The sequence below is a fragment of the Vigna radiata genome, chromosome 7 (assembly GCF_000741045.1).
Source record: "Vigna radiata var. radiata cultivar VC1973A chromosome 7, Vradiata_ver6, whole genome shotgun sequence".
Taxonomy (NCBI): domain Eukaryota; kingdom Viridiplantae; phylum Streptophyta; class Magnoliopsida; order Fabales; family Fabaceae; genus Vigna; species Vigna radiata.
Window position 1 is genome coordinate 16290897 of NC_028357.1, and position 26886 is coordinate 16317782.

Consider the following 26886-nt stretch of genomic DNA (forward strand, 5'->3'; position numbering starts at 1 on the left):
GACATGGTGAAACTAGATGAAAAATGGTAGAAGAATGGAAAAGCAAACCCTAGAAAAGATGAAAAGGAGCCTAAGCATCCAAGAGATCCTCTCCAGAGAGCAAAATTAGGTATGGTCGTTCTCCCCTGTCAAAAGAATGATTCTGAATTCGCAATAGGGGTATATATAGGTGAGGAGCGCACCAAAAACGGACCCAAGTCCAACGAGCCACCATCGGGCGGTTTAAGTGTGCCGCCCGGCGATTTGCCACAACTCTTCAAATCTTCATTTTTCTGCTCTTTTCTTGAGTCAACGACCTGTATCTTCAACTCCATTCTCTACTTTTCTCAAATTAGCTTCAAAACAATGCAAAACAAGCATAAAAATGCTAAAAGCAGCTTTTGACTCTCTTCATATTCATTTATTGAGTTTTGCTTGATTCTAAGCTCATTCCGAGTAGTAAAGGGTGTAATTTGGTCCAAATTGACATATGAAAATAACTGTTTTTCAACCTTCATCAGTGTCAGACAGTGGCTTTTCCTCGCATTTGGCCACCCAGCGGTGGATTTTGGCGCTGGGCGGTTCCTAGACTCTTCTTTTCTTCATTTTTCCTCTTCTTTCTTGAGTCTAAGACCTTCATCTTCAATCTCATTCTTCACTTTCATCAAAAATACTTCAAAACAATGCAAAAAAAGCATAATATCTCTAAAAACAACTTTTGACTCTCGACTGACTCAATTTATGTGTTTTGCTTGATTCTAAGCTCATTCTAAGTCTTAAAGGGTGTAATTTGGTCTCGAATGACATATGAAAATAACTGTTTTTCAACCATTATCAGAAGCCTTAAGCAAAACTCGAAGGAGAAGGAGGATTCGAACATCTAGAGAATTGTTTCCTTCTCCCAAGAGACTTTTACAACCGTCACCACAAGAATCGGATCAGAGCACATAGGAGATGACTGAGGAGACCACTAGAAGACATACTCTGGCGGATCACACCACTACTATTGGCCCTCATAACTTTAACAACATTGCAAGGCCGAGGGTCAATGCACTAATCATGGAGGTGAAGCTTGATACAATTGGTGAAGAGCAACCAATTCAATGGACTGTCTCATGAAAGTCCATATGAGCATCTGACCATATTCAACGAGATTTGCAACATTGTGAAGATCAATGATGTGTCGGATGAGGCCATTAAACTTAGCCTGTTTCCTTTCTCATTGGGAGGCAACGCTAAGCTATGGTGGAACTCTTTCCCTGAAGATAACTTTACTGACTAGGAGGATGTGGTGTCAAAATTTCTGAGCAAGTTTTCCCACAGTCCAAAGTTAACAAAGGTAAACAGGAAATTTCTTTTTTTAGGCAAGGCATGGAAGAAACCCTAGGCCAGGAATGGGACAGGTACAAAAGCTTGCTAAGGAAGATGCCCATGCATGGTTTTGATGAAGTCTCAATAGTCCTATTGTTCCTTGGAGGTCTTGGCTCTCAAAAGAAGCTTATGATAGATGCCTCAACTGAAGGTAACATCAAGTGCAAGACTATAGAGGAAGCTTATGAATTGCTAGAAAATATGGTTGTTAATGATAATGAGATGCATAGTGAAAGACGAGCTCTACTTCCACAAAAGGGAGTTCTACAATTACCAACTCAAGATGCCTTGCATAGAACAAGCTCATAACTCAAAAACTGGAGAAATTGACAAAGACGCTCGCTCAATTGCCTAAGGAGCTGAAGAATGTTTCACAGGTGCAACAACAACTCTGTAACTGATGTGGTAGTGATCATATCAATGGTCAATGTGCTTATCCAAAGGAGGCCCAAGAAGAAATCAATTATATGGGCAATCAATTCCAATACCGCCAATGTAATTTCAACCAAGGGTGGAAACCTCTCCCAAGCATGGGTCAAGGTCAAAATGGATAAGTTGGACAAGAAGGAGGCCAATTTGATAGACCACAGTAGCCATCACCATTATGACAACAAGTATCTGCTTTGAATGACAAAACTAACAGGTTGGAAGAGATGTTCCAGCAATTTTTGAAGGCGCATGACTCTACCATTAAGAGTAATGAAGCTACTTTCAAAAATCTGGAGATGCAGATCGACTAAATAACCAAGAAGTTGGAGGACAAAGCGGAAAATCAGTTTGGGTCTAATACTAAGGTTAACCCTAAGGAAGATTGTAAGGCCGTAGTTAGTGTTGTTGAGGAGAGAGTGGAAGAGGAAAACGAAAGCGTTGAGTTAGAGAGGAGAGAAGAAAAACAAGAGAAAATATGTAAGGTGAGCTAGAAATAGAAGAGAAGAAGAGGGGAGAGAAAAAAAATTGAAAAAGAGAAAAAAAGTGAGAAAATTCTTCCTTACCCAAAGGTATTGAGATTGTTGACAACACAAACTCTATATCAATCTAGTTTTTGATGACGATAACACAATGCTTAATAACAGTACACATGTTGTTGCATTACATGTTCTTGTTCTGAGCGTTAACGTTGAGCGTCTCACTAGAGTGTCGCACCAACCGCTGAGCAGTGAAACCAACGCTGAGTGTTGTAGTTGGGCTTAGGCTTGTTTTCTATAATTTTTCACAGATTATAAATAAATTTGTGCGAACATTAGGGTTATCTTTTTGCAAAGAAAAGACGTAGAAACACCCATTCTCACACCTTGGAGGCGGATTTTGGATGCAAAAGCTCTAATCTTTCAATTCTAGGGTTATCTCTTTCATATTTTCCATTCAATTCATATAGTTTCACCATGACAATGGTGAACTAAAACCCTTTGTTGTTGGGGAACGATGTAATCCTATTGAAACTCTCTTATATCAAAGTTCTTATTTTATTCATATACTTTAGTTATCAATAGTTTGAGTGTTCTTCTCTATACCTTATGCTTGCATTGTTTAACTCATTCAATGTCATGATCATTGATTTTGTCGATATGGACACATATGGGGAAATCTAGACATGTGAGAATTCTCTTGATTAGCAATATTACCTAGACATAGGAATAGGACGGTCAATTGCTTTAAACTTTTGTGCACTAAAATGCATGACTAATTACTAGGGAGGCTAGACATAGTAAACTAGTGATTGGGAGTAGGCTCTCTTCACCAAGACATCAAGTTTAGAGTAAATTAGAATGTTGCATGAACATTGATAACAAAGTTGAACTTAATAAGAATAATAGATATAGGAGAGTGGATTAGGATGAAACCGTAAACCCCAACAACATCATTCATCTATATCTTTATCTGTCAATTGATCAAGCTTTTGCATTTGCATGTTTATTTTAGTTTTTGCATTATAAACTCTAAATTTATTCTTTGTCAAGTCTTAAGAAATCGATTCACATAAACGATTAGGCCTAAGAATCCCTTGGGAAACGATATTCGGACTTAGTGTCTATTTATTACTTGATATGATCTGGTACACTTGCCAGGATGTTAACAGTCAGTTCTTAACAAAACTTGAGGCAACGATCTTGATCGTAATGAAAAGTCATAGGATATAGTCTTAAAACTAATTCTTTCAAAATTTTATATGCCAAAGACAATGAAGGATCACTCTCTTTCAAAAGAAGTTGAATATATATTTAGTAAATTTTCAAATATGTCATATTTATATTATTCCCTTCACAAGGCACAAAAATGATCTGCTGACTAATAGTCAATATGGCAGCAGATACACTGTGAAAAAGTTTCACAAGATGAAGTAACAAGGATAAGCCTAATCAACTCAAGGTCAAAGCTAAACATTCTCTTCATGTAGGTACTGGCATCTAGGAACTCTAGTCATGAAGGTAAGATACTTGAGGGAGAAAAAAAGATCTAGTCACTCACATAGTCTGATGAAAATTAACGCTTAAAGCAATTGGTGACATCAACTAACATGACTTGTGGAACTTTCCTGATCACAACAGTAAAAGGAAGAGCTATAAATACCGTTAAATATAGTGAAAATTATATATTGGAATTAATCCCTTGTGTTAAATACACACATAAGGTTCTCTATTTATAATAGAAGAAATATGGGCTAAGCCCAAATACAAATGAATATGTAAGAATAAAATAAAATAAGAAAAATGTTTCCCTAATAAACATATAGGGACTATATTTCCCTAATTAACATAAACACAATATAAACTAAATATTATATCTCTAACACTCCCCCTCAAGCTGGAGCATACAGATTGTATGGACCAAGCTTGGAATAAATAAACTCAATTTGAAATATATGATCTGTCTTCAAGAGTGTGCGACAAATAGATGCGCAATCACATGTCGACGAACAACTAACAACAATTTATGGACAGTAGTGGACAACTGCGAAACTTCAAATAACACCATGAAACTTCAAGTGGGATGACTTTGACAAAGGAGAACAATGACAAACTCCAGGGACTAGATTGCCATCAAGTAAGGATGGGGCTTGCATCAAAACTACAGGGACTGCCATCACTGACTGATGGGGCCTGTAGTGGCGAAAAGCGACAAAAAACCAGGGACTGCCATCACTGACTGATGGGGCTTGTATACAGGGACTGCCATCACTGACTGATAGGGCCTGTATACAGGGACTGCCATCATGATGGGGCCTGTAGTGGCTAGAAGCAATAAAACTGCAAGGACTGTCATCATTGGTTAGTGGAGTCTGAAAGCCTAAAACCTGGCTAGAAACATACTCCCCCTCACGACGAACAGCGGAAATGACGGCCGAGTGGCCAGAGACGGTGGCCGGAGACGGTGGTCAGAGACGACGGGCGAAGACGGTGGCCGGCGGCGGTGCCGAAGACGGTGGGCGAAGACGACGGCCGGAGACAGTTGTCGGAGACGGTGGCCGGAGACGACAACCTGAGACGACGACCTGAGACGGTGGCCGGAGATGACAGCCAGAGACGGTGGCCGGCGGCGGCGGACTGCCGGTGACGGTGGCTGGAGACGGTGGACAGACTGCAGGTGGCGAGCGGCAACGGGCAGTGGCGTACAGCAACACCGGACATATGCGAGACAGAAACCAGAGATTGCCCATTGAAGTATAAAGGCACAGGTTGAAAAAGAAACTTTTACGGGGCCACCGGCGGCAACAAAGACAAAGTAGAAAAGGATCAGAAAACCTGCTCTGATACCATGTTAAATATAGTGAAAATTATATATTGGAATGAATCCCTTGTGTTAAATACACACATAGGGTTCTCTATTTATAATAGAAGAAATATGGGCTAAGCCCAAATACAAATGAATATGTAAGAATAGAATAAAATAAAATAAGAACAATGTTTCCCTAATAAACATATAGGGACTATATTTCCCTAATTAACATAAACACAATATAAACTAAATATAATATCTCTAACAAATACCAAAGGAGATTACAAGAAAAGCAACATAGTCTACATCCTGAAGGATCCACAACTCCAAGAATGTCAAACTCATCAAATGTTTTCAGAAAGATAAGTCTTCTATACCTATGATAATTATACTCCAATAATATAACCTTGAACCATAATAAGAGATTAAAGTGTCAAGCTTGACAACCATATGCATATTACATGAAACATCAAGAGACACATCGTCTAAAGATAACATAGTCAATGGTTTAACCAGAAGAGTCTCACCAAATGTTCTAATATGCTAATAGACTATCTAGTAGACCTTTAAATGCTTAAATAGTGATTTGATTTGGAGATTTGAATTAAATGATGTTATTCAGGAAACACTTATAATTCAAATACATGAACAAATGATTATTCTCAAATAGTATATCCGAGATTATTTGATTTATCGTCTTAAGTAGAAAAAGAGTCCAATATTTTGAAGATTATATCAGAACTTTTTATATAAAGCAACTTATGCCAAAAAGATCAAGATACATTGAAAATGTAAATTGTGCAAAATCAAGTGTTTATTGATGTAGAGTTGCAAAAATTTCATCCCAGGGGCTACACAAAGAGCCGAGGACAAAAAAGAAGGGAATCACCACTCTACACACTACTTTCCACACTACACTTTTCTATCTTAATTTTTGTAATTCTTTTCGTCTTGATGAAAGGTTAAACCTTTATGGATTGCTTCTCTTGCGAGAGTTCATAATGAATTATGAGGTTTTGTGCAAATCAGGTTTATTTGTCTAATTTCTATAACTGAGTGCACCTATATACTCTGCTCGTTTTGAATTCTAACTTCTGCTTTTGAAATTATTTTTTAATACTGGTAGATAATTTAATTATGATCTTTTATTGCAATTGTTGTTAGTTCCTTAATTCTAACAATATTTTATTTGTTTAATTTAAGAGGTAAAACAATATAATTCTCAAATGTAGATGTCTGGAAATGTAAGAGATATTTAACGAATTGATTGACACTTACTTGATTAATTGAAATCTGTTTAGAAACTGGATGAGTGATAATGATATTATAATTGATGAATTACTTATTTTAGCGTCATCTGTAACAACAACCCTTCTTTTACTTTATTGTTCTTTATAATCTTTGCTTTTGTAGACGTCCTTAAGTTCTGATTTATTGAGATTGTAATTAAATTCATAAGGAGAAGACATTGGGTTGACTAACCCAATCTATATTTAAAATATAGTAAGCTTTTATGCATAGTTTGATTTTGGACTTCATATTGGATTGTGTATTCTCTTGTTAGATGGTTTAATCTCTTGTTGAACGATCGATTATTAAATTAAAAACGTTTAGTCTTTACTTTGGTTATGAAAATGACAGTGATCAAGCTACATAAGATACCCTCCAATAGATGTTGCATATGACAATCAACTAAATTGATTTTAAATGACCAGAGAGTAGACACAAGTTGTACTCAACACATTCAACTTCGGTAACATGCTTAGTTGAAAGAAATACATGGACTTTATTATTATGGGGACAATTTGAAGGTATTGACACAAAATTTGAAAGGTTTATAAGAAAGCTATTCACACGAAACTGGCTAACTATTCACACGAAATTGGCTAAGAATCACATTCAATCTGGTCCATATCCTACACTCAAAATTAGACAAAGGAAAAAAAAACCATGTAACTCCTGAAAGAAGTATTCATACACATATGTGAAATCATCATCATTGTGGAAGGTCTTTTGTATACCTTATTTGCGGTAGAGCGTCATTACCTATGCTGAAGGATTTAAAAAACTTGTCGATGATGTTCTTTGATGTATACTCAGATTCATACCAATTAAATCCAAAAACTACTCCCTTGTAGTCGAGATTTAAGATAGGAGAAAATTTATGCTTTTGTTTTCCTTTGAGAGTTTTAAGTATATCGCTATCTCAATGCCCTCTTGAGAACAAATTTCTCGCTTCCTCAACCTTAGGTAATGGTCATGAATGACCATGACAGGATTTACCTCCATCATTGGAACTTCCACGATAAGAATGCTGCAGAGTAACGTGGATGGGCTAAAATTTCCATTCAGGTCACCCTTAGTAGAAAAAGGTGGATGTGTTACATAACATATTTCATATTGAGTTTTATTAACTGTTTTCATAATAATATTTATAAACAAAAGTCATATAACTCCAAAATCAATTTAAACATGAGCTCAACAGTCATGCTTAGTTAAGTTTTCAATATGATTGAACTCATTTTACCTAAAAGGATACAACAATATACAAATCCTTGCAACATAGGTTGTGTTCTCATTGTTGCATCAGGTATTGTGTGTTCTCTTCTTCGTCTTCTAACATCCTATGAGGAAAATCAGAGGGAAGATTCATTACATTGTCACCACTAACATAAACTACTCGAAAAATATCATACTTCATTTCAGTAGAGAATCGTTCAAGATATGGCATCATCCACTTTCTATGGTCTGGGTGGAGAATCCATGAGTAACAAAATTGTAGGGACTGCCACACATGAATGCAAACCACACATGGTAAGCATTGGCCTTTCATGCAAAGGCCAGAAACTATGCCATCTATTTTGGGAAAACGAGACCTAAAAATTGCTAGTGCTGCATAAGAAAGGTCATTAAGGTCCCTAGTAGTTGTCACTACTGAGTCCATGGAGATTATGTCACCAGTGCTGAACTTTACAGTTAAAGAACCATCTCTTGATTCTCCAGCATATGCATCAAGGAAATTATGTTCAACTAACACTGCCATTCCTGTTACATTATTGGCTAGCATTGATTGCTGCAGAGGGAATTGCAAAAAGAAAAAAGAAGCAGAATTTGAGAACATTTTATCACAGATCTCTTATTAACTAGTAATAGGGACAAAATAATGTATATAATTGAGACAACTTTTGCACCATGTACAAAGTTCAAATCTAAATTGTAAAACATGTGTGCTGTTAATAGGATAACAAATAAATACTTCAATGGTCTAGCTCAAGTATTATAATACATCTTCACTTCCTGTGTAAAATAATTAATCCCACATGAATTTTGAACTGTGGAATGCTTGTTGCAAAAGTGAAACATTGACTCACTACAGCTACATAATTAGTTTTAGATACTGTCGTGCAAAGAAAGTATAAAACCATTCCATAACATTAATTTTCCATCATGCCTCTAATGCATGACATCAAGTAGAAAAAGCTGTTCAGAAAACTTTTAACCAACACTACATCACTTATTTATAAACTATTTTTTTCAGTTCTTATATGATTTTTAGAATTTTTATTTTTAACTTTAGAAGGTAATTTTAAGTTATGAAAAAAATATATTTTATTTTTTATTATTTTCTTCCCTGGAACTACTTACAGAGAGCTTTTTTAAACAAGATCAAGACCTGTGTGAGTCGATATCTAGAGTTCTTGTTCAAAAAATAATGTTAGTTTAGGTCTTTGAAAATATACATCTAAATGAGCATTGGAAGTTTGTTGATTATAAACATATAATTTTTCTTATCTAACTTTTATTCCATAATTGTTCCTCATGTGAAGAGAGTGTGCTCATCCTAACCAAATGGTATGGATTTTCATTTCAAAATAGTGTTGAAAAGAATTTTTCAAATACAAAGTTTATAGTATATTCATCCTCTAATATACACCTTTTCCATTACTATTAACCACTATCTCCAGATGTTGGTGTTTGTGTCATAGCTGAGGAGCTGCAAGTACTGTTTCTGCAACAGTGCATTATGATCAGACAGGATTTTAGATTACTTGGTGACCAAGGTTTGTTCCAATAATTCTTTCTTTTATAAACATATATTCACTTAATGGTGGTTCAGATATATAATTACTCTTTTGTTCAGCAACATAATTCTCTAGCTTCAGTATAGATTACTATAGAACAGAACTTACATATAGCACATAATAAGTGTTTTTCTCTAATTAAATTTGGAGTTTTACTTCAACAGTACACATTTCATTAAATGCATTATACATGGTATGTTGAAAGTGAAACTCTACACATGATTGAATAATATTTATTAACAACACTTATTCCGTCTTTGACCTATTTGAAGTACTTTAACGTCTATTTCAGTATTCCAAAAAAAGTAAACAATGAAATCAGTCCAACGGATATGGACCAAACTTACAAGATTTTCATTCAGCTTGTCTTTTTCATCACTGGACCGTTTCTTCCATGCTCCATACCATATGATCTGATTACAGGACATGACCTTTTAACACGGTGCAGAAAAAGAAAAGAAACAGTGAAGGGTGATATGCTTAGTGGGGGGCAAGAACTAGCACCAACACGTAATAGAGTAATTTACAGTGACACATTCACTATAAAAAGGACAGTAGTTTTTGATTATTGCAACTGAAATAAATAATCCTAATCTGAAAATATCTACTCGTCTTGGTTCCAAGAAAAACTTTATGCTAAACAATATCAGGATTTAGAGTGTTGTGCTTCTAACTTTAGGATTCCTGATGAATCTCACATGATGATAAAATACTTTAGCATAAGATTTCAATCTATATATCTAATTATAATATACTACTACGCGCATATATATGTACCAGCTTTTTTTTCACAGGTTAATCAACACAACTTGGAGTGTATATATAGAATTCAGAAAGGATAAAGAAAGGACACAGTAGAGAATTGAGAGATAACTGAAACTGAATTGAGAAAATTTAAAATTAGAGAAAGAAAAGAAGAACTTACCATATTTCCATGTATGCTCCTAAATATGGAGCTTTGCACACAACCAAGATTCTGAGTGAGTAAGGAAAAGTGTTGGAGTCGATGAACAAGATGGTCAACAATTTCTACAGTTGGCTTGAAAACATAGAAACTTATGTCGAAATCTTTGTTTTTAAAATCCATAGAGCATGTCTTCATCCTTCTGCACTACAAACACACTGTCTATGTTTCGTTGGAAAGAAAGGTTATAAATACTATTTTTCTGTCTGACATTTTGTCAAACATGAGTCGTGAAGCACAATACACGCATGCTCGGAACTTAGTAAATACCAAGGTTGCTTCCGAGAATTGTTCCAAATTTTGAATTTTGGAGAAGCACTTCACCTGGCAATTTCCTTTTGCTTTGCCAGAAACGACCGAATATATTTAAATAAATGTGACTTGGAACATGGAATTTTACGTTCACAAATGTTTGACTCATTCATATGCTTGCATTATTGTACCAAAACCCAGCTTTTAACCTCTAACTTTAATCACGTTAAATATTTAACAAAAGTTTTGTTATCTATAAATAATAATCTTATTCAAATTAAATGGAATTATCTCTTGTAAAAGATATATGTGATATCTACAATTTTTTCCCCAATTTATTAACCAGTATTATTTGGTACTTCAAATAAAATGAATTCTATCTTGACCTAGAAAAATAATTGAAATGAGTAACACCTTTATGAATAATCATTTAGCTTTCTATTTTTATTCTTTAGTAATAAGTGTTTCTATTTATATTGACTGATTTTAGACATATGTCAATACATAATTTGTTGACAGCGTGAAATATTTTAAATTACTAAAAAAATTAAATTATAGCTTTCTAACTTTAAATTTAAAAATGGTCGTTTTTAATATATATATATATATATATATATATATATATATATATATATATATATATATATATATATATATTGATAAAATTTAAGAAAAAATCAGAAAAATGTGTATTTTTTAAATTGAAGTAATTTAAAAAGGAAATTAATTCCAGTTTTTAGATTTAGTGATTATATATATTTACACGGTCTGGTCTTATATATTATTTTGTTTCAAAAATTAAAATAACATAAATGAAATTAATTTCAAGTTTTAGATTAATGATTTGAAATATAAATTATAGTACATGAATATATTTTGATAAAATAATATTATTTTTTATTTTTTAAATTGCATTTATTATTTAAAAGCCATAATTCATTTAGATATTCTACTCATTTTATAGAGGGTGTTGCTCTCTCCACCTCCCCAAGTGTTCTTCCACCTCTCCATTATTTTTATTTATTTCAAAAATATTTTATACCTTCCCACTATTTTCTTTTATTTCAAAAATACCCTACACCTCCCCACTACCCTTAACAATCTTCCTTTTTCTCTCTCTGCATTAATAGAACATTTACATGGCTCATTAATGGAGTATTTACATGTCTCACATTTGAATTTCTGATATGTTCCCTTAAATAACTTGATTCAATCTTATTTTTATTGTTCAATATATTTTTTTCTTCAAATTACTTAATAAATGATAAAATTTGGTTCTAAATTTCAAGAAAATGTTTATATATATGTAGTTTTTTTTATATTTAATATCTATAAATTTTAATATTATATTATGTTTTAACTTACATACATGTTCGACTCAAATAACTTGAATAAACTATTTAATTTATTAGATAAATAATATAAAAATATTATTAAATACTTAAAACATAAAAGAAAAGTTATTTGTTAAATATTTTGAATTTATTTAGTTTTTTTGTCGTTATATAATTAGTATATAATAATAACATATTATTATTTACTACTGATATAAAATGGAAGTGATAGAAGCACTAATATTGAAGTTTTCTCTGAATTTTATATTTTGCAATATATCACAAATTCAAATCTGAGCCATATGAATGCTCCGTTAATGTAGAGAGAGAAAGAAAAAGATTGTTGAGATAGTAGGGGGTGTAGAGTATTTTTGGAATAAAAGAAAATAGTGGGAAAGTGTAAAATATTTTTGAAATAAATGAAAATAGTAGAGAGATGGAAAAGCATTTGGGGAGGTGGAGGGAACAACACCCTTTTGTAGATTAGTTGGTCAAAGAAAGGAGATTGAAGCAAGAGTGGAATTGTTGAAAAAAAAAAGGGACAATACTCTCAAACAATTTAATACTTCATAAAAAGCAAAATACACACATTTACATTTAAAAATTAATTGAACATTTCCTGTGTTTAGTAATTAAAAAATAATATAAATTATTGGAAAGGAAACCGAAGCAAGAGAAAGTCGATGAAAAGGAAGAATCCGAAGACCATAAACAGCTTTCAAAAGGAATGTAAAGTTGTTACACGTTCAGACCCACACAGTTACTCACGTGTTAACGTCATGGACAGGGCTTAATAAAATAGGTCAACACGCATGCAAGAAACGTTTATTCTCATACTTGAAAAACCAAAAATACAATTAAACCTGGATGGCACATGGTCTATGCCGAGCGATCAACCGATCGCTTTAGCAAAACATTATGACTGTATTGGAACGTAATTAGATCAGAAATTGAGTAACTTATATTGGATCATAACAAGACTAGTGTGTGAATTATGATTAATGAGCTAGTAATTTAATTGGACTAATAATTTAATTGTTAGCATATCATAATAGAATGATTCAGGATATTAATAATTGATAATTTCTGATCAACGAACTGAGAAAAAAAATAAATTGATATTATATTGATTTATCAGGTGACCTATAAATATAAGGCAATACCACAAAGATATATATCTTGAACTCTGAACAATCTACTGAACATTTAATTATGAGCAGAAACTCTTTCAACATACACCTAACTTAAAAATGTCTTTTGCAAATACCTTCTCTAAAAAAGTCACGTAAAAAAGGTAAGTTTCTCAATCCTACACAAATCTTATCGAAACAGAACTATTTTACAACAAAATAATTTGATCAAATAATTAAAAGCTTTAAATGAAATATAAAAAAATTATAATCTCAGAGTAAAAATGGAACATGACTTGAATCATGTTGTGTTCATAATGAACTCGGAATATTTCTATTAGAGAATTTAAAGTGATTTTTAAAATAAAAGCTAATCAATTATTATCTACTCAAATTAGACATTTACACTCTTCATTGTTTCAATTTATTTTTACTTCAATAGATTTATTTTATTGAGATTGTACTAATTAGATTTAGTTTGTTCTAAAAATAATTATAACTCAAACTCTAAATTCTAAATCCTTTCAACTTATTATTGTGAACATATATATACATCCATAAATGTGAAATTGAAAGTAACTATCGACGTGTCCCCTTACTGTGATCTCACACTACATTGACAATGAAATTGAAATGCCTCTACCATCAAGATTCACATGTTTATATAAACATTAAATAATATTATTATTAAGATTATTTTTTTCAACATATTCTACTATTTTAAATTATCTAAATAACATAGTTTTTTAAATGAATCATTATAAATTCTTCCATCAAATTTATGATATTTTTGTTTCATTTCCATTAACAAGTTACTAACATGTATGTATGTTCATATTTTTAATGATAATAAAAAAAATAAGAACTATTATTATTATTATTATCATTATTATTATTATAATTATAAAATTAAAATATATTTTATAATTTAGTGTAAATAGTTTTTATCCATTTGGGAGGTAGTTTTATAATTAAAAAGAAGTTAAGTTCAAAATACCAGTCAAATAAAAAAAGTTAAATTTAAGAAAACAATCACTTAAAATTATTTTAATTTAAAAAAATATTTTAAGGATAAAATTAGAAAACAGTAAACACCAAAATAAAAAATCCTCACTTTATATAGATACAGGGAGCATGTTAATTATTCTTAATTAGTTTTCAGCATGGAGGCTAATATGATGTTCTTCAATACAACTTCAACAAAATTAATTAGGAAAATAGGAAAACCACCATAACAGTTCATCGTCCATTCTCTTATATAAAACTAAAAATCTCTTATATTAATTTTGGGTACAAAAATTCATTCTTTGATATGGTAGGGGAACAAGATAATCTTAAAACATTAATACGGGAATCAATTTTCACTGTTACAACTAATATTCATAGGAAAAAGTCTTTTTGGGGGGAGGAGACATTTCTCTCTGCTTCCTCCAATATATATGACTGTAATTTTAGATTCTTTCACGCATATAAAGAAGAATAATAAATACATGTTTTAAAAATAGTTGAACTAAAATAGTTTCACTTTTTCGATAAATGTATTACTATGACTACGGACAAAGTAATTAATTTGAAGAAAAATTGGGAAGAAACAAATTAACGTTTCAACTGAAGATGAGCACATCAGTCAATTTAGAAATTTTCTTTCTTTAGATGACCAAAACTACGGTCATTATGGTAAAGAGATAGTACATTTCTATAACTATGGTAAAAGGTGAGCTTAAAGTTTAAAATATAAGTTATCAATGATATATCACTTTAAACAATCTGAATTAAAAGTCAAATAACTTCCCATCGAAAACAGGTAAGGATCCGAGAACAATATTGCTTGCTCCAGCCATGTTGCACCTTGATCTTTCTACTACTTTCGTTACAGTATTGCGATCTCACAAGACTCTTCTACGCACATTATTAATCTCCAAGAACTCCACTCAGTCACGACACTCACATATGTAATGGTGAAAAACAATGACGAATCACTCACAAGTCAAGAATAAGTTCTAATAACATGTTCACCATCACTTACAATAGGAAAGAATTGTATACTTGACAGAATGTGTTTTACAGAAAACAATGACAGACAGACTTGCTTACATAGCTAGTAACAAATTTTTAAACTTTGAATTTTCAACATATTTATCAATGCTACTTTTTGAGACTTAGATTCCAGTTCATGAGTATTACCTTACTATAAGTTTATGGGAACTCTCAAGCCATCATGAGCAAGTTGCACCGATAGTCCTTCCCTAACACAATTATAGTACAATTAACAGTGTAATATGATAATATCACCACCAATTACAAACTATTGAGGTAAATAGTTATACAACATTTCCATGGTATTGTTGATGAGTTTTATGAATCAAAATATCACAATTACATTTTTATTAGTTTCTTTTGCAATTTTGACAAATGGAAAGAAGTATACTACCTTTTGGACCACTCCATTAAAAACTCATTGTCCTTGTAGTAATCAAACTCGTGAGTCATTCCAATCAATAAGGTTTGCTTTGGACACAACCTCTTCACAGTTTCAAGGGCCTGTGAAATTACAAACAATGAGATTTCTCCTTCGGAGACATAATTGTCAAATTTCAACTTAACTAATTGGCATTTATCAAATGATCTCAAACCTGTGAGTCACCAGGTTTGAACTAGATTGAGTTGGAAATTTATGAGTTAAATTGATCCTAACTCACTACACCACATGTGGGTTAAATGAATTCGAGCCATGTTGGAGGTGGATTGACATGTGACCCACCAACAATTCTTTATAATTTTTTTCATCATGATTATTTACCACTTTTAATTATGTAGGTTGACACCTTATACTTTTTAAGATTAAAAAGTTCAATAGTATTTGAATGAATTATATGCTTAATTTGTTTGTTTGTCTAATTATATAAATTAACACTTTGATTTTTACTTACTACATTTATATTATTACACTTGAAGTTAGAGAGAAAACGAAGAGTCTAATAATTTTTATTAACTTAGTCATATACAACTTCTACTATATTTATAGGAGACAGTAGTTCTGAAAAATAAAAGGGCGGAAAGCCCCTAACACAACTCTAACACAAATACTAATAATAAAATAAAGACATTATATTTCAACACTCTCCCTCAAATTGGAACATATAAATCATATGCACCAAGCTTGGAACATATAAATTGAATTTTAGACCCTCTTAGAGATTTGGTCAGAATGTCTGCGAGTTGTTCATTAGATGATGTGAGACTTCTCAATAATAACAAGTCTAAACATAATTTTCTTTTAAAAAGCCAAAATTACCTGTGGAAGGCAAAAGTGAACATTGTGTGATCCGGTCTGTGGTAACAAAGAGGAAATATCAAAGGAGGAAACCACTATCTTTGAGAGAATAAATAAATAAATAAGTGAAAAATGAAATTGAAAATTTTGTATCAGAAAAGGAAAGATATTACAATCCATCAAATAAGGTGAACAAACACAATCATGCTTACTTGCAAAAATTAAAATATGAACCATGTTGGAAGTCCCTTATCACAAGAGATAAGGCCAATTTAAAATATATAAATGGGTGCAAACCTCACCTTACAAGCCGATTTTGTAAGGTTAAATTAGGCTTAAAGTTCACTTTTTAACATGATATCAAAGTCATTGTTATCCTAGAGAAATTTGTTATTTGTTGAACATATTGTTTCACTCACTCTCGAACCACCCATTAATGTCAAGTCCCATGTTTGAGATGTGTTGAAAGTTCTACATCGACTAGAGATAAGGTCAATTTAAAGTATATCAGTAGATGCAAACCTCATCTTATAGGCCAATTTTATGAGGTTGAATTAAGCATAAAATCCACTTCTTAACAAATCACAAAAAACAAGTCCTAATGAAGTCAACCAGATGAGCATTGTTGAGAAAATTAAAGAAAAGGAAATTCTGACATTATTTATCAAAAAGGAAATAGAAAGTTGGTGGACCCATAGAATCTGATGTGAGGAATCAGTTGCTTGTTCCAGGCCTAATTTGGACCACTATATGAAGAGTATATTCTAGGAGGAAAAAGCCTCACAAAGCCAACATCGCATTTAGACAGGTGATGATAATTCTGGTAGTAGTGGCTAGTAAAGGATAACTGAAGTAGATTACACTTGCACGAGGAGCATTCAGTCATTGGACTTGTGCAGTGTTGGTAGTCTATGTCTTTAAAAGGATTACCAATGGGCTGGTAGAGGGTTTTGACCAACAAGAAAGTTGAACAAAGTGTTGTAAACCAAAAACCAAAGTGTTGTAAACTAAAACCACCAAAATACTGGCTCACAAGATGATAACATGATAGGAACTTAGGTACTATTGACGCCTAAGTCTCGTATCGTTCAATATAAGATATTTGAGAGAATATTTAAGTGTTTGATTCTAATCCCATAGTATCTAGCTTATAAGGGTAGCTTCCCAAGTCCTTGGTGCTTAAATTTCATTCTTGAATAATACAATTCATTCTTCCATTAGTTCTTCCTTCTCTCTTAGCAATTCCCATTCCAGTTTTAACACTTCGGTATTCATGTGCTTTAAACAACAGGTCTATTTCTTTGCATTTCTCTCTTAAAGCATTTTCCCTCCATGAATCTAAAGGTAATTACAGCCATGATAAGGATCAAAATCAAGTTCTTCCAAATGTACAAGGACTAAAACACTCTTTTCCCAAAATTTTCATTATTACATCCAATAGATTTTGTTACTGAAAAAAAATTTAACAGTAGATAGAAACATGGTTTTATTTTAAAATTACGGAAATCCTCAAGCGATCACAAATTTCAATGCATTTAGTCCAGTAAATATGGGTTTAGTAATAATGTTCTTCATAGATCAAGTTATTATATACTAGTGAATAAGATGTTTTGCTTGTCTTATATTAGAAAATCAATGGAAAAGTTTACTCTCGGAGAAAAGACAGCTAAAACTTTTGTAGAACAATGCTTACACTACAAACACAGAAAGACTGGGATCAACAATTTAAAACGCGAGCTCTGACCTTTTTCAATGAATCCAAAATAAGAAGATCCAACTGTCCAGCCCCATTTTTCGAAATGACTGTAGGAAAATGACATTTTTCTGTCAGAAAGCATACATCTGCATAGGGTTTTATACTGATGTATTAATGCTTCAAAAGCTTCTAGATGTGCCAGCTGCCCACCTATTGTTTCAATGAAGAGACAAGACTACAAATTCATGAACTTACTACTTCTTCTGGATGATATATCATCATAAAGACATCGAGGTTAATATTTTAGGTCTAGAAGCTTAACTCTAGCTGATATTTGATGAGATCTAAATCATATTGAAATACTTTCTTTACACTAGTTGTTTAGTATTTTCTTTAACTTTGTCATTAATATAGACTTTCCCTCTAATGGAGAACATTGAGTACAGAAGGTAGAAGTAGTTGGTGATACAGAGAACATTTAGTTCCTCAATGGAGAGCTTATCAACGAATAGCAAGGCAATAATCATCATAAAAGAATACAGATTAAGGTATTTCTCAGTAGTCTTTAAAGGACAGTTGGAAATGTTCTTAGCTTCTCATTTCAAACTAATTAACAGACAGATAATAACTCATCCTATTGCACATGAATGATCCAAATTTAAAGTTTGGTCAAAGGGAAGAAAAGAAGAAATGATTTTATTTTTGTTTTTAGTGAAAAAGTGAGACGAGAAAATGTAATAGCATATAATGACCTATATACCAAGTGATGTTTAGGAGAGATAGCACTAATGAAGTAGCAAATATGACCAAGGGGGAAGAAATGACATCAAAACTCACCATACTCTGTACTAGCTGGAATCCGTGAAACATCAGAAAGATAAGCCACCCTATCTTTATTACCAAAAAGGAAACCCAGACAGATATAATCCTCTCCATGCATTACCTAAATCCAGAAATGTAGTCCATAAGTTCATGTAATGTAAAACTGGTATTGCATTCCTATCATCAATGACAAAGTTCGCTGTGATTAACTGGCAAAGGAGTCAATTTTAAGCCTGACGCAGAAAAAGGTTGATTACAATCTTCAGCAACTATGTTCCAGCAAAACTGGGCCACCCTTCGGATTTCTTGCCCTTCTTTCTGTTTTTTCTTAACCAAATAAGGAAAGACCGTTTCCATTCTGTTGGAAATGTGCAAACAAGAAATCAACTATCTAGAAAAAAATGCATCCATAAAATCAAGTGAAAGGGGAATAATGCTGACATAAGATTTGTACTGCAATCAGAAATATTTTCAAAGCAAAAACTGTGTTTATCAATATCCTGTAACAAAACTAAAAGCTCATCTGATGTGAGTGCTTCCTTAAAGCTCCTACTTTCTCATAGTAAAGCAAAATATAATTGCATGGCACCAATGTTTCCACTTGGGATTTTAGTAAGCCAATTTTCTCACAAACCTGGGATATTTGACCAACTCACATTGTTAAAAAGAGAAAGGTATAAAATAATTCATTGAATCAAATTTATCATTTACAGAAAACTAAAAGTTGTATACAATAGCAAACATACTAACAGGCTAAACAGAAAAAGGAAACAAAATAACGGATTATATATAATATCTAGAAACTAAATATCTGATTATATACAATATTTATAATACCTAAAAACTAAATATTTGATTATATATACTACAATATCTAATTATATTTTAGTCTAGTATCCCCCTCACTTTGGAGAATAAATGTTGATGGTTCCAAACTTGCCAATGAAAAGATTGAAGGCAATAGCAAGAACAGCCTTTGTGAACATATCAGCTATTTAATGCTAGGTTCTGACATGAATAAGAGTCAAGAGCTGCTTTTGAACAACTTTACGAATGAATTGATAATCAATATCTATATGTGTTAAGATTAAAATAGAAATATATTAATGAAGGGCTTAATGGACCCTTCTCATATTCTACCATTTATATTGATAAAGAGTTAATACAATAGAGAGATGGAAGGTCAAGAGACTGTCCTAGACTGCTAGGTACAATCATTATAGATAACCCAACACACTACTACCTACTTTAGTCCTTCTAACTGTCCTAACATAGATAGACTTAGTAATTATTCTACCATTAAGATACACACAGCTCACAAACACTAACCAATAATTCTAACAATATGTTTAGACCTCTCATGGTGAGAAGGATTAGAAACAAGGTGTGTAACAAATATGTTATCACAAAAGAGCATAGTTGTGTCTATTGAAACTTAAACAATGTATGAGTAATCTTTGTAGCCAAAATACTTCACCAGCTACTGAAAATAAAGCAAGATATTTTGATTCTATTAAAGACTTGGACACTATACTTTATTTGACAGACTTGCGGAAAATTAGAGAATCACCGAAAAAAAAAAAACCAGTTGTTGATTTTCTAGATATCTGCCTCAGTCTGCATTAGCATATGCTGAAACATGAAATTTGTTGTTAGTTGAGAAAAAGAGACCTTGACCTAAAGTGGACTTAAAGTTCTCTAACAGGTGATGTACTAAAGCTAAATGTGTGGTTAATGGATTCTGCATGTCCTGACTAAGCTTATGAACTAACAAAAGTAATGTTTGGTCTGAAGATGGTCAAATACATAAGTCTCCAATTAATCTTCTATACACAGAGAGATCTACAACAGTGTCACCATCATTGAAACTAAGTTTTAAATTAGGATCCACAGGTAGTGTTACATATATGAGTAGAAGACGTAACAAGAACAACCTCACACACTCAAAACAAGCAAAAGAATAATGAAAGAATGGAATTGAACGAATGAACTTCTTTTATTGATGGTAATATCTGAATAAACAAAAGTAAACAATAATTGAGAGCATAACCTCCGTCAATTATCCTGGAGCATAACCTCCTTTACAAGACACACAAATCAAAAGCATACCCTTAACCCTAGACTCTAGCTATATTTATACTAATTATTTCCCACCCATATCTCACTAAATATTTCCCTAGAATATATCTGCATTTAATATAAATATCTCTATATTTAATGTAAATATTCCCCTATATATTTCCCTAGCATATATCATCAATTATAAATATCTTATATTGTATATTTTCTTGGAATATATATTTATTTACTCTAATTATCCTTTGCTTAATATCCTCTCAGAATAACGCTCTCACTACTCTAATTAGTTTCCTACCCATCCTAAACGTTGTGGCAGTTAGGATGCTTCCTCGTTGCTTCCAACCATTCGGCTTGGTCGCTCCCTGTTGTCCACCGCTCAGCCAACTCGCTCCTTGCCTTCCATGATTCGGCCTGGTTACTCCCTGTTGTCTACTGTTCGGCCAATTCGCTCCTCACCTTCTTTGGTTCGGCCTGGTTGTTCCCTATCTTCCACCGTTCGGTCACCTTATCTCACCGTTCGGTCCCCTTCTCCTTCTATCCTTTCTTCTCTCATATCCTTTCCAACCCCTAACATTACCTCCCACCTTATATCCTAATCCTAACAGGTAGTGTAGTTGGTTTGCTGCCTAGAAAACCAATCTCATCAAGCAAAGATAAAGTATATTTTCTCTGAGTCAAAGAGACATCAACGTACAAGAAAGTTGAACAATGCCAATAGCTACTATAGGAATAAAAAATTGATTGGAAAACATAAGGATTATGTCACTGACATGTGTGTAAGATTGAAAATATAACAGAATGATTTACATGAGTACTAACACCTAAACCAATGATCCAACTACCTTTAAGCAAATGATTAATAGAAATGTCAAAAAATCCAACCATTAGAAAAAGGTTTAGCCTCTAAAGTAGATATAATAATACCACTATGAGTAATGTGAGGTTTGGTGTTTGACCCTAGAGGAGATTCAACAATTGTTGATATTGTTGTGATGTAAGTTGAAAAGAGGAAAAAAAATTTCTAGTGTCTTGAGAGACATCTGATAAATGAATGCTAACTTTTGTAGTTGAGTGGATAACCAACCAACCTATAGCATTGATTTTTGCTATCACTGGTGATTCCTCAGTGAGCACACAAAGGTCTACCTCTCTTGTTCATAAAATCAAAATAATTCTTGACTACGAATGCATGGGAAGATTCACTTTTGGCTGACTAAGAATGTCCTTCTACTTCTCTTCTTGAATAACAAAAGAAAATGTCTTGGTGATAGAGGGAAAATGATCCATTAAGACCTCTGATCGAAGAATAAGCTTCATTAAGACCCATGAGAAAGTGCATAACATACTCCATTTGATCATAGTCACACCATGGTTGGATGTCGTTGCAGGTACATGTATGGGTAGGCTTTAGTTGAATCGATGATTCCCAAACTGATCCTAGCTTTGAATAATAAGATGAGATTGGCATGGATCTTTATTTCTCATCTTTAATATCCATTAGTAATTAACTCCCACTAATATTGCCTTTAACTCTCATTATATGGATAACTTTTTTTTTCCATGGCTAACTACAAAAAAAAAAATTAAAAAAACTCAAAATTACATTGACCCCTCGAGATCATATCATAAGCTGAGATTATCGGAAGAGTGAATGCAAGGAAGATTAGATTCATCCATGGTATCCATTGGGAAAAACCAAAAACATTATGCGAATAAATGCGGAAATAACACTATTGATACCATATTATTGAAAGAAAGGTAGAAAAAGTGAAATCTATATATAATAACAAACATACTAATAGACTGAATAGAAAGAGAAACAAAATAACTGATTATCTATAATATCTAGAAACGAAATATATAATAACTGATTATCTATAACAAACATTATATATAATATATATAATATCTGGAAACTAAATAACAGATTGTATATTATATGTAATTATATTTTACTCTAATATACATCAAAGAGAAAGTTCTAGTTTACCTCTCCATTGAGCGTTGAGTTAAGTAAACTGGGGTGGGATCAATATCATTTGTGGGACTAAATGGCTGCACAGCACGAATATCATCCAATCCAAGGATTGCATCAGCATGGTCATGAGTCAAAAGAATCTGCAAATCAAGCAAGAGTTAACTAATGTATTGCACTAGGGAAGAATCACCAAAGAAAGCTCCATCCGGAACAAAATAAGACACCTGACTGAACACATACAAAGTTAGATTCGTATTGAATCTAAAATTTAAAAAATTTAACCAAAAACGCACAGTAAACAAAGAAGGGAAGTTGAGCGACTGACAGAATCTACTCTGGGAATGCGATGGAAAACAAACCACCTAAGTACAGATTCCCTGAAGGTCTTGCCAGCATCAATCAATATATATTTGTGAGTGGCATCGGTTTGAGAGTAATATTTGATTAACAGAGAGGTATTGCACCTGCAAAGGCAAGTCCATAATGCATACAATGAAAGAGCTCGATTCAGTCCCTGGAATTGAGCTTAATTTCTACGGATTGCTAAAGTTAAAGTTCTACCCCGTCTACCAATCAGTAATCAAGGTTGAGATAACTTAGAATTTACGGTAAAGTCAACAAACTTAGTATGATTGAATGAAGTGTAAACAAAATGGTAGATGATTGAAAGAGTAATGATAAAAGTTGGTAAGAGGTTGGGAGTGAAGAAGTGAGGTACCTGTAGTTAGGGTTGGATTGAGGTGGGAGAGACAGGGATTGAGTGCAAACAGAACACGGCGGATCTGAAGGTTCAATGAGGCAACTCATGTAGGGAACCGATCCCGAACTTCCCGTTCCCAGAAATATCAATGCCGATTCCATTTCCGTCGCCATTTTCCACAATAGAATACAAACGGAAGAATGAAACGTGTGGAGAAAAACTATCTCTAAGAGTTTACTAGTGTGTAGTGTAGGAGGGAAAGTCTCTTCCACCTTCCTAAACTTTTCTGTTTTTCCACTAAGATTTTAAATAAAAAATGGAAAGAGATTTCGGTATCTAGACCAAGTTAGATAAATTAAGCCTCTGTTCGTTTGGAGGTGTTTACTGTAGGAGACGATTTGAGCGGATAGAATTAAGAAATGCACCGTGTTCGTTTAAAAGAATTTGCGCTGATTTGCGCTGATTCTTTTCCGCTGATTTGCGGGATGGAGCTCAAAACTGTATCCCGCTGTTTTGAGACGATTTGCCATGATTTGTATTACAAAGACTGTAATACCCTCTGCTATCAATTTAATTCCAATCTTTTAAAAGAAGCATTTGAACCATAAAAAAAAAATTAAATAGAAATCAACACTGTGCTTTCACGAGAGTTTGCACTGCACCCATGTGATCCCTGTATCGGCGTGCCCTTCTTTCTTTTCGACCATCCTTTTGCAGCGTTCTGCACTGGCCAGATTCCCTGTGTGATAAAACCTTTCACTGCATGCACTGCAAAGAGAATCCTGGCATAGTTTCAAATTGAAAACAGCAAGGTCACGCTGCTTGTATAAGTTGGGTTTGTGTATTAACCCTGTTGCCTGTTTACATGAGACCTACACTACTTCAGAACTCCATGCGCGTGTGGTGAATGTTTTCGGTGCCGACGACGACCAGAGGTGAGGCTGGTGAACGTTCTCGGTTGGCGACGACGAGCAGAGGTGAGGTTCGCTCCATTCTTTCATGCGTTGTTACAGGTACTCATAAGGGCACTGCCATGCATGGGAGGAGGAAGAAGGGTATGGATGACGATGACGGAGAGATGCAGAAGACGCCATGGAAGAAGCTGAAGGAGTTGCAGTGGTGGTATCCGGATACAAGACGCTGGTATCCGGATCCAGCAACGTGAAGGAGTATTTCAGGGCGCATATCCGGATACATGTTGGCCGTATCCGGATCCAAGTTCTTCACGAATTTCGCATGCAGCGTATCCGGATCGCGCATGTGGTATCCGGATCTAGGCAAGTGTGCTGGCGTTTGCAGCGTTTGCAGCGTTGTGCCGGCGTCGTTGCAGCTATTGTTTCCGGTTCAACTGTGCTGTTCGCGGTGGCTTCCTTCCATCCTCAGTCCCGACAGCAACACGATCATTAATGGTCGTCCCTTCCTTCGTGCATGGGTGCCATGGAGGGAGACGTTTAAGGCAACGTTTTGGAACGATTTGAGCATACCCGAGAAGCTCTTGGAGAAGCTCTTGGGGCATGTTGGCCCAACAACTCTGTCTCATGCTGTCACGAACACACTCTTCTTGCTCCTGCACGACGCGATGCGACCGCGATCTCATGCTTCTGATTATGCCCATCTGATGAATATTTTTTATCACTTTATGAAGGAAATGAACATTGTTGACGAGACTAACATGGACTTGAACCAGAGAGCCTTTATTTTGCAGCAGACTAACCATAACATTTTTTATGTTTTGCAGGTTTTTATAAGGTCCATCTGGTCAGCTACTCTTTCAGATTTGCACTAAGTATAGTGATTTCTTTGTGCACTTTCAATTACTGAAAATTTTTTTACATGAACTGCATGTGCTTCATGGTTTCGTGGTGAGAATAACACAAATTTTTGTTATGTGCAGAAGTGTTTTGGGTATTTGTAGTAGTTTCTGGATCTGGTCATCTTCCAAAAGAGGCATTTCTTGGTATAAAATTGTGAAATATATTGTACAAAATTGATTTATATTTTAAAGCATNGTATACATTGTAACTTATTCGTGTAATTTTTTTTTACAGGTTGGTTTTGGTATTGTGAGTAATTTTATTTCAATATTAAGAAGTGAAAGCAGTTTCTTATTGGGATATAAGCGTTNCTGGCAGTTGAGTATTGCAAAAAAATCTTGGTTCTAATCTTGCTTGAAACCTTCAAGTGACTTCAAGAGGTATGTTTCATATTAAGTTATTTAATTAATAAGAATGAATGTGTACTTTTTGTTGTTCATGTATGTATTTTGTTTAATTATTATATTAATTGCATGAATATTTATAATTAGTAAATGATTATATGTATATTAAAATTTAATGATATTGTGTTTATAAACTTTTGTTTAAGTTGTGAAATTGTATGTATTTGGTTAAGTAAATATAGATGGGAGAATAATTACAATAATTAAAATATAATGTATTCTGTTTATTGTTTTTTATATCATAGTATATCAATGTATAATTTTCTATGTTTATGTAATGTAATAATGTATTTAATGTATAATATTTATTTCATGTATATACTAGTATAATAATTGTTTATTATATGAACATCTGATGTATGCATGTATGAATGAGGTCTGTTTAATGAATAAGTGAATGTATGATTTTAATTATACTATGTATATTTGGTTAAGTNAATATAGATGGAAGAAGAATTAGATTTATCATCTTTGGAGGCTGAAGATATAGATGATGATGTGCTTGGCGTAGATTTCAATATTATATCAATTATACGAAGACATTTAGAAATTACNACTNCTTTAGCTGCGGTAACAATGTTATGCATTGTTGCACACGCGTTGAGTATCTTGGAAATGTACTGGAGTGATTCCAGTACTGTAAGTATTTCCCTACCAGAAAGAGATCGTCGTAGGGAGAAATTAATGTCATATCTAGTGCACACAAATCGGTCTCGCGACATTATTAGGATGGGTCCAGAGGCATTTATTAAACTTTGTGAAAGAGTAAGATCAACTGGGTTAGTTAANGACACAATTCGGTCGACAGTGGAGCAACAAGTGGCTCAATTTCTTCATATCATTGGCCATAATGTTAAGAATCGAAGTGTAGGTTTTTTCTTCCATCGNTCGGGCTCGACGGTTAGCAGACACTTTCACAATGTCTTGGGTGCAGTAATAAGTTTGGAATCTGAATTTCTTATTCAACCCTCAGGAAATGAGGTTCAACCATATATCTTGAATAACAATCGATTTTACCCGTACTTTAAGGTACTGATTTCAAAACATTTGCTCATGTTGTTAAATGAAAGAATGATGACAACTTTACACTTTTATCATCTCTTCCTGTTTTTATGTTTAGGATTGTTTGGGGGCCATAGACGGTACTCATGTTCGTGTGAAGGTGGCAAGATCTGATGCCCCGAGATTTCGAGGAAGAAAAGATTGGCCAACTCAAAATGTGTTCGCCGCGTGTGATTTTGACATGAAATTCACATATGTTCTTGCTGGGTGGGAAGGCACTGCATCGGATTC

The 26886-nt window shown here is 33.4% G+C and overlaps 2 protein-coding genes across 6 annotated transcripts; both read right to left on the minus strand.

Moving 5' to 3' along the window:
• Nucleotides 1-6853: 6853 nt before the first annotated feature.
• LOC106767892 lies at nt 6854-10537 on the minus strand. Of its 3 annotated transcripts, none has more exons than XM_014652855.2 (3): nt 10072-10537; nt 9494-9559; nt 6854-8137 (listed from the first exon to the last, which is right to left on the minus strand). In XM_014652855.2, the coding sequence occupies exons 1-3, from the start codon at nt 10246-10248 to the stop codon at nt 7640-7642; spliced, it is 741 nt and encodes a 246-aa protein (XP_014508341.2). In that variant the 5' UTR covers nt 10249-10537; the 3' UTR covers nt 6854-7639. The 3 variants fall into 3 exon arrangements, with proteins under 3 accessions (XP_014508341.2, XP_014508340.2, XP_022638909.1); XM_014652854.2 differs by having other exon boundaries at nt 9494-9577; XM_022783188.1 differs by lacking the exon at nt 9494-9559.
• Nucleotides 10538-14431: 3894 nt separating this feature from the next.
• Nucleotides 14432-23685, minus strand: LOC106765823 (putative hydrolase C777.06c). Of its 3 annotated transcripts, none has more exons than XM_022783190.1 (10): nt 23394-23685; nt 23001-23139; nt 22688-22815; nt 18829-18976; nt 18634-18739; nt 17845-17903; nt 16122-16157; nt 15258-15367; nt 15011-15072; nt 14432-14769 (listed from the first exon to the last, which is right to left on the minus strand). In XM_022783190.1, exons 1-9 carry the CDS (start codon nt 23546-23548, stop codon nt 15015-15017), a joined length of 939 nt encoding a protein of 312 aa, XP_022638911.1. In that variant the 5' UTR covers nt 23549-23685; the 3' UTR covers nt 14432-14769; nt 15011-15014. The 3 variants fall into 3 exon arrangements, with proteins under 3 accessions (XP_022638911.1, XP_022638910.1, XP_014506057.1); XM_022783189.1 differs by having other exon boundaries at nt 14432-14776; XM_014650571.2 differs by lacking the exon at nt 14432-14769 and having other exon boundaries at nt 14803-15072; nt 23394-23684.
• Between the last annotated feature and the right edge of the window lie 3201 nt (nt 23686-26886).